The sequence below is a fragment of the Acomys russatus genome, chromosome 19 (assembly GCF_903995435.1).
Source record: "Acomys russatus chromosome 19, mAcoRus1.1, whole genome shotgun sequence".
NCBI classification, from domain to species: Eukaryota; Metazoa; Chordata; class Mammalia; order Rodentia; family Muridae; genus Acomys; species Acomys russatus.
Genome location: NC_067155.1, coordinates 18,614,596 through 18,623,065, shown reverse-complemented (window position 1 = coordinate 18,623,065; position 8,470 = coordinate 18,614,596). Strand labels below are relative to the sequence as shown.

General features: G+C 54.0%; 1 protein-coding gene across 2 annotated transcripts; it reads left to right on the top strand.

The window, feature by feature from the left end:
* On the top strand, positions 1-7,131 carry Spred3 (sprouty related EVH1 domain containing 3). Of its 2 annotated transcripts, none has more exons than XM_051162717.1 (5): positions 1-149; positions 1,298-1,466; positions 1,566-1,642; positions 5,453-5,599; positions 6,244-7,131. In XM_051162717.1, exons 1-5 carry the CDS (start codon positions 66-68, stop codon positions 6,910-6,912), a joined length of 1,146 nt encoding a protein of 381 aa, XP_051018674.1. In that variant the 5' UTR covers positions 1-65; the 3' UTR covers positions 6,913-7,131. The 2 variants fall into 2 exon arrangements, with proteins under 2 accessions (XP_051018674.1, XP_051018673.1); XM_051162716.1 differs by having other exon boundaries at positions 1-242.
* Positions 7,132-8,470: the final 1,339 nt, after the last annotated feature.

Genomic DNA, 8,470 nt, shown 5'->3' with positions numbered 1-8,470 from the left:
AAAAAACAGGAGCAAGATCTGAGTTCACGGCCTGTGTTGTTCCTGTCCCTCCCCCGTCCAGGTACATGGTGCGGGTCCGAGCTGTGGTGATGGCCCGAGATGACTCCAGTGGAGGCTGGCTGCCTGTGGGGGGCGGGGGCCTCAGCCAGGTGAGCGTTTGTCGGGTCCGAGGGGCCAGGCCCGAGGGGGGGGCCCGCCAGGGGCACTACGTCATCCACGGGGAGCGGCTTCGGGACCAGAAAGTGAGCCACCCCGGGGTGTGGGAGTGGGATGCGCCCTGGGGGAAGGAGGGATGGGGCTGGGGGAGGTGGGGACAAGGAGAGGTCACCGGTGTCCTCCTACCAGCGGGATGGAGTTTGCAATTAAGGGCTGGGATTTGGGGGTGGTGTGGGGCATTAGGAAGCTTGTGTCTGCTGCTTCTCTGGCTAATTCTATCTTTGGTAGTGGCCTTCCTAACCCGTTCCTGCCCCTCTTCCAACCCTGGCCTGTTCCACCACCGGCCCAGCACGCACATTGTCCCCTCTCCCTACCCAGAACCGTCCTTGGGCTCCATCTTGTTCACAGATACTCACCAGGAGAGGCCCTCTACCATCTTGGCCCTTGTCTGCCCTAAGTATCTGGAGGCATCTGTGGGGGTCTGCTTAGAAGCGTCACATCTGCTTGACGGTCCTCTGTCACACAGGCTCCTTCTAGCCCCAGCACGAAGGACACTGTGGCAGGAGGATTAAGTAATGGGCCAGCCTGGGTTAGACAGTGAGAGCAACCTTTCTCAAAGAAAAGCTTTGGGGGGGCTGGGGGGAGGGAGAGGAAGGGCTGCATCTCAAAGCAGGATGCATCAAAGCCCTCCTGGACAGTGTAGAGGTAGTGCGGATTGATAGACTGAGGACGCAGCCTGTGTAGGAGGAGTTATACCTCTGAGTGTGTTTTCAGGGGGATTATTGAGGCACCCTAAGGGAACTGGCGGATATATTTTTTATATGTTCAGTAAAGTGTGAATGACCCCTTTTGTTTCCTGCCCCCCAAGGAGGCGTTGTTAGGTTCTTTTTACTTTTTAGATTTGAGGTTCCCTACTGTGGGACATCCAGGGAGAAATCAGATAAGAATACAAATCAAGGGGTCGAAGGACTATTGCAGAGTCAGAGGTGTGTCTTCTAAAATTTAGGGTACGTTAGTGTTTAGGTACACCTGGAGTTGGGAAGGGCGTAGCTAGGCTGCTGGAGTTTGCAGAGGGGCTGGGGCTTGAAAGTCACCGGCGGGGCTCGGGTTGTCTGACCTTAGCCCCTACCCTGCCTCTCAGACGACCTTGGAGTGTACCCTGAGGCCAGGCTTGGTTTACAACAAAGTGAACCCCATCTTCCACCACTGGAGCCTGGGCGACTGCAAGTTCGGGCTGACGTTTCAGAGTCCTGCGCAGGCTGATGAGTTCCAGAAGAGCCTGCTGGCTGCCCTGGCTGCGGTGAGCCGAGGTGAGCGGTGTGCACATGCGCGCAGGCACACAGGCTTGAGGGGACAGACAGGGGAAGCTGGGGTCTGGGGACTTACTTCTGCCTCTTTCCCTGCCCTAGGCTCGCTCACTCCCTCCTCTTCCTCTTCCTCCTCCTCCCCTTCCCAGGACACTGCGGAGACCCCCTGCCCTCTAACGGTGAGTCTTAAGAGTCACTTTCTCCTCCCCACCCCGGGAGGGCAGAGGGTTAATTCTAGTCTACAAATATTCCTGAATACTTGCTGTGTGGCTGGCGAAAGGCCACTTGCTAGGGACACAATATCAGGGCCAAACGGATAGTGCTGATTCAACCATGGTTGTAGCTTTACGGTTCGTCTATATGTATTTGTGAATTTATTTTTGAGATAGGGTCTAATGTAGCCCAGACCGGCCTCAAGCTCCACATGTGTCTGAGGATGATCTTGGATTTAGATTCTCCAAGTGCTGAGGTTTCTGGTGTGTCACCATGTGTGTGGCTTGCTTGTTCACTCTTCTCTCTCTCTCTCTCTCTTTTTTTTTTTTTTTGGCGTTGGGCAGGGCAGAGGTTCTCACTCTGGCCTAGGCTGATCTGTAGCCCTAGATGCTCTCTGGGGTAGGATTATAATGGCACACCCCACACCCTGCCTAGTTTAGTTGTTTTGTTGTGTGTGGTTCATACATTTGTTCAAGGGTCCTTAAAAAGCACCTGTACCAGGCAGTGTTTTAGGCACCAGGGATATAACTGTAAACAAAACAGACTTCCTTTCCCCTCCTCCCCCTTGGTGCTTTAGTCCAGTGTGAAACAGAGAGAAAAAAAAGATAAACTACAAAAAAGAAATAAACACAGACAAACAAATTGGTAATTCTTCTTTGTTTGTTTCTTTGTTTTGTGGAGGCAGGGTTTCTCTGTGTAGCCTGGCTGTCCTGGTACTCACTTTGTAGACCAGGCTGGCCTCGAACTTAGGGACCCGAGTGCTGGGGTTAAAGACGTGCTCACCACCGCCGCCCTTTTCTAAGTTGATGCTTCTGTGTTCTAGTTACTGCCCAAGCTGCAGGCTTGTCAACTTGTCGTCCGCTCATTTCCACAGAGTCTCAGTACATAGCCCAGGTCATGTGACCCAGGGACAGATGTGTAGGTTTTTTTGTTTGTTTTTTGGTTTTTCAAGACAGGGTTTCTCTGTGTAGCCCTGGCTGTCCTGGAACTCGCTTTGTAGACCAGGCTGGCCTCGAACTCACAGCGATCCGCCTGCCTCTGCTTCCCGAGATGGTGTGGGATCTTATATGCCCACCGTAAGGGCTTTTTCCTTTACCCTGAGTGATGGCACCGTAGAGGGTTCTGAGTGAGTGGAGGAGGGACCTCATCTAACTATCAACGGAAGCCCCCTAACCGATGATATAGTTAGGAGAGGGCTGGCAATGAGAAGAGATGGTTCCGTCTCAGGCTGGGGTCCCAGGTGCATCGCCATGTCTGGTGGCCAGGCTGCTTCTTGTGTTTTTCTCCTTCTTACAGAATCCGTTACAATGCTGCTTCTGCTTTCTTTAAAAAAAATTTTTTTTTTTTAATGTATATGAGTGCTTTGCCTGCATGTATGTCTGTGGATCCATTTGCATGCCTAACAACGATGCTGGCTCACCCTGGGACTGGGTTATAGCTCGTTGCCTGGGTACTAGGATTCAAACCAGGACCCTCTGGAAGAGCGGCCAGTGCTTTTAACTGCTGAGCCATCTCTCTAGCTTTCTTTCTTCCTCCCTCCCTTCCTTAGTGTCCTTTCTTCTTTTTTTTTTTTTTTTTGGTTTTTCAAGATAGGGTTTCTCTGTGTAGCCTTGGCTGTCCTGGACTCGCTTTGTATACCAGGCTGGCCTCGAACTCACAGCGATCCGCCTGCCTCTGCCTCCCGAGTGCTGGGATTAGAGGCGTGCGCCACCACACCAGCAGACCCCTCATTCTTATGGCCAGAAGGCTTGTTGTATCCCTGTCCCAGGGCCCTTCTGTCTAAAACCGTCCTTCAGCTCTGACTTACCGTCTTTTCTTTTGAGGCCTTTATTCAGATGTCCTCCTGGTGGTCTCACTGAGCAGCCTATTACAAATGGCACTTTCAGGTTGGGCTGTGTGGCTTGCTTAGCAGACTGCTTGCCTCGCACCTCACACGCATGCAGAGCCCTGGCTTGGATTCACTGGCGGCATCTGTAATCCCAGCAGTGGGAGGTGGAGGAAGGGGGACCGAACGTCAAGGTCATCCTTGGCCTAGGTTACAGATGCCGGGCCATCTTGGAATATATAAAACACACATGGGCGGCACTTTAACCTTAGTGCTTGGGAGGCAGAGGCAGGGAGCTCTCTGGTCTACAGCTGGTTACATAGAAAACAAAACAAAACAAACCTGTCTCAAAAACAAAGGAAAATTTTACACCCACCTCCTTATAATCTCCCATGCCCTTTATCCGGTACAAACCGCTACCACCACTTTCTAAGACAGTTTCCTACCCATTCTCCTTGCTAGCGTGTCAGCTCCCGGAGGCCAAGGCTCTTCTGCTAGTTCCTGTCTTCCCCTCAGACAGTGCCTGGTCCTCCTTCAGTAAACAGGCTGAATACAAGCGTGAAATGAAAATGTACGAGGCACAGAATATCCAGGTGCATTTTGGGAGTTCTTGAGGCCACTGGGAACAACAAAAGCAGTTTGTTGGGTGGAAGAGGCTCTCAGGGTCGGGAGGGATGGAGTGGGGGGCGCAGGGGGGCCCTCCAGCAATCAGGCATAGTTTCTGTGTATGGGGCTCTTCTTCAGGGCTGGAAACCGGCGTGTGGTGGTGTTCAGTGGGTGTGGATGCAAGGCTGTGAGCAGATGACGGAGGAGCTGTGTCCAGGTTGCAGAAGAGAGCGCAGAGGGCCTGAGGAGAAGTGGGGCCTCAGCTCGTAAAGTAGAGGAGGCCTGGTTTGGGTAGGAAAAAGAAAGAAGATGTCCAGGTGGGGAAAATAGCCTTTTGAGCTGTAGTGAAAATGCAGCAGGTGGGCTGGGCGATGGTGGCGCACACCTGGATCTCTGAGTTCAAGGCCAGCCTGGTCTACAACGGAAGTCCACGACAGCCAAGGCTACACAGAGAAACCCTGTCTTAAAAAAAAAAAAAAAAAAAAAGGAAAGAAAGAAAAAGAAAATGCGGCAGGAGCCGGGCGTGGTGGCGCACGCCTTTAATCCCAGCACTCGGGAGGCAGAAGCAGGCGGATCGCTGTGAGTTCGAGGCCAGCCTGGTCTACAAAGTGAGTCTAGAAGAGTTAAGGCTACACAGATAAGCCCTGTCTCACAAACAAACAAACGAAAAGAAAATGAGGCAGGAATGTACTGACTGGCCAAGGAAGTGGGCTTTTGGGAAGGGAGGGGATGGTGTGATGGCCCATAGCTTGGACTCTAGTAGAAATAATGCTCATGTCTCGAAGATGCCTATGATCCCAGCTACTCCTGAGGAAGTAAGACTCTTCATAAACAAGCAAGGGTCAGCCGGGCAGTGGTGGCGCACGCCTTTAATCCCAGCACTCGGGGGAGAGGCAGAGGCAGGCAGATCGCTGTGAGTTCAAGGCCAGCCTGGTCTACAAAGCAAGTCCAGGCTACACAGAGAGACCCTGTCTTTAAAAAACAAAAACAAAAAACAAAAAAAAAGCAAGGGTTGTAGCAAGGAATGAGACTAGGTGGACCCCACCAGGGAGGGGCTGGGGGAGTAGCTAAATGGTAGAGCACGTTTCCAGAATCCAGTAGCAAGGGCTTAGGGTGGGAACAGCTCTTGCTAGGCGCACCGGTAGGTGAGGGACTGTATATCCTTATGAATTAGGCTCAGAGGTAAGCGCACTTGACACACAGCCGGGTCAGTGGCAGAGGAAAGGTTTGAGCCCAGGCCTCCCTAGCTGCAGAGCCCTTCGCTCACCCAGGGAGAGCTGTGTAAGGGCATCGTCATCTTTGCTTGGGATGCTCCCAGCACTGAGGCCTCACCAATCTCCCTCAGTCCCACGTGGACAGCGACTCCTCCTCCAGTCACAGCCGCCAGGAGACCCCTCCCACAGCTGGCGCTGCCGCTCCCATAGTCACAGTGGAGTCAGCAACGGCTTTCACACCGGCCACGCCCCCACAACATCGCCGCTCCTCCGCTCAGGTACGCCCTCCACCCCCTCCTCTCCGCAGGCAGCATCCTAAGCTGACTGAGGCTGGAGCCCAGCTATGATGAGGAGGGGCACAGATCCCAGGGAATTGGCAAGCCTGACTGAGCGGAAGGTGGTAGCAGAATAGGTAGAGCCCTGGGGTAGAGAGCCCTGGGATAGAGCGCTTGCACCGCACAGGGAAAGGCGCTGGAAGAACTGGGTTCAATTCCCAGGGCTGGGTTCATAGGAGTGTCTCTAGCTCTCTGGGAGAATTGAGGACCATGTAGTTTATGGAGGGCCTCGGGGGATGACGTGGGCAGGTTTTCGAACATGTTAGAAGATGCCGGACCTCTGGAAGGGCTCCTTAAGGCTGTTTATCCTGAAGGAGGGATGGGGGGGGGGGGTAGGGTTTGATTGTTTCCGAACTGGTCTTTAAGGTGTGTGCTTGCTGCCTACCTTCCTCTGTCCGCTGTGGGCGGCAACAATTAGATGAAGAATAGGCTGGGACTCTCCGAACGCAAGAGAGTTTGGGAGGATGCAGTCCCTTTTCACTGATGCCCGCGGCTGCTTTCTGAGATTTTGGGTCTTCTGAAGCTGGGTAGCCTATGGGGACTGAGTGAGTTGCAGATGTACCTAACCTTGTCCCTTGGCTCTGCAGAGCTACCCACCGCTTTTGCCGTTCACTGGGATTCCAGAACCCTCAGAGTCTCTAGCCAGAGCAGGGAGCCAGGGCTGGGGAGGCCGAGGCTATGAGGACTACCGAAGATCTGGACCAGCGCCACCACCTCTTGCCCTGTCCACCTGCGTCGTACGCTTCGCCAAGACTGGTGCATTGAGGGATGCAGCCCTGGGTCCCCCCGTGCCACTCCCTGCCCCTCTCACCGAGGCTGCACCCCCAGCACCCCCTGCTCGTCCACCCCCGGGGCCGGGCCCCACCCCTGCTCCAGCCAAGACCTCCCCAGAGGCTGAGGAGGCTGCGCGCTGTGTGCACTGCCGAGCACTCTTCCGCCGCCGTGCAGATGGGCGTGGTGGTCGCTGTGCAGAAGCCCCAGACCCAGGTCGGCTGCTTGTGCGCAGGCTCAGCTGCCTGTGGTGCGCAGAGAGCTTGCTGTACCACTGCCTGTCAGACGCCGAGGGTGACTTCTCGGACCCCTGTGCTTGTGAGCCAGGCCACCCGCGCCCTGCTGCGCGCTGGGCGGCTCTGGCGGCGCTGTCCCTGGCAGTCCCCTGCCTCTGCTGCTACGCACCCCTGCGCGCCTGTCACTGGGTTGCGGCGCGCTGCGGCTGTGCGGGCTGCGGGGGTCGCCACGAGGAGGCTGCACGGTGAGGATCATTGGGCTGGTTTGGAAGTCAGTCGGAAAACAAACAAACAAACAAACAAATCAAAGGTCCAAGACCCTGATCTTCATACGAACCTAAAACTCAAACGTAGGCACATCTGGGACTTGGAACTTGGATGGATTTGAGAGATCCCAGATCTGGTACCGGGATCTCAAACCTAGGACTGAGATCCCAGACCCAGCTTCACCAGGATGTCTGTCAAGGGGAGCCCTCCATGTTCCCCACCGAGGAGACTTACAACATCTCCAAACACTGCGTCTCAGAGGCCCCAGGGATCTTGACACCCCGACTCTCTGTCTAAATGCCTAGCCCAGACTTCCAAGTCATATTTGACATTGTAACACTCATATTACAGGCCCCAAATTAGTCGGAAGTTGCTAGCTAAAACCTTACCCTATATCAAATGACTTAGACCTTGAAATCAGAGGACCCAGATTCACTGGAAACCGGTCCTTGGAATTTTCAGCCGGGGCCTGGTATTCCTGCATCTGGGTGTTCTTACAGCCCTGTTGGGCCACCAAATCCTCCTGTGTTAGAGACACCAGGACGGCTTGGAATCACCTGCTACTGGCCTGGAGTCTGCCCAGGCCTAGGAGTCCACAGATATTACCATCAGTTCATGTGCAAGTGACCCTCGGATTCCCTAGTGCCCCCAGGGTTTAAAATGCACTAAGTCAGTAGTTATCCTCAGACATGAGGTGTTTTTCTGATCCAAATGACTTGGGAGGCCCTTTCCAGAGCTCAGTGAGGTCTGGATATCAGACACCAAGATGCTTGAGCCAGGGACCAAACAGGCAGCCCTCAAGCTAGCAGTTTTTGAGAACTGGGCTCCGAGGTGCCTGGTACCTGATGGCCACCAGCACTTTGGACCCAGTGCACTGGTTTCTAGTGCTTAGGCCTGAATTTTAAGACTCCTCGCTCGCTTCTGCCCCTCAAATGATTTGGAACTTCACCTTCCTTCTAGCTACGTCCCCCAATCTCCTCCAGGCTGGCCTGGAGCCTGGCTCTTAGAAGATGCAGTGGTCATGGTAACCCAGGCCTCTCATCTCTTGACTCGGCTCTAGAGCAACTCCAAGATGCTTTAAGAGCACTGGGTCTAAGACGTGGATACTATTGACCCTTAGGGGCCAGGGTTCAAGCCCTCACAATCCTGGGATTGTTTTTGGCCTGAGACCTTGGTCCTTTCATACCAGAGACATTCGGCAACAAGATGCCCTAAGCCTTCAGTTCCTTTAGACTCCGTACTTTCTCGAATTAATTCAAAGTACTTCTAGACTGAAGAAGCCCCCAGATAGATTTCCTCGCTACCTGATCCCCCCTCCCTCCCCCGTCCCGGAGTCCCACCATCCAGAGAAAATGATAAAACTGTAATGTCCCAGCATCTCCCCCTTTATCCTTGAGGAGGTGGGAAGCGGGGTGGGGGGACACTTGCAACATCATGCGTTCAGATTCCTGGAATCTGGGGCCACCCCAGGCCATTTCCCTCTTCTCACCGTTGGGACCTGGCATAGCTACAGAGGATTGTACAAGCCAAGCCAGGAAGG

What these genes read in the sequence shown, in the direction of transcription:
- Spred3 (XM_051162716.1), top strand. Translation starts at nt 66, where the DNA reads ATGGTGCGGGTCCGAGCTGTGGTGATGGCCCGAGATGACTCCAGTGGA. An exon ending in CCTGGCTGCGGTGAGCCGAG is followed by an intron (nt 1,467 to 1,565) that starts GTGAGCGGTGTG and finishes TCCCTGCCCTAG; the next exon opens with GCTCGCTCACTCCCTCCTCT. An exon ending in AGACCCCCTGCCCTCTAACG is followed by an intron (nt 1,643 to 5,452) that starts GTGAGTCTTAAG and finishes AATCTCCCTCAG; the next exon opens with TCCCACGTGGACAGCGACTC.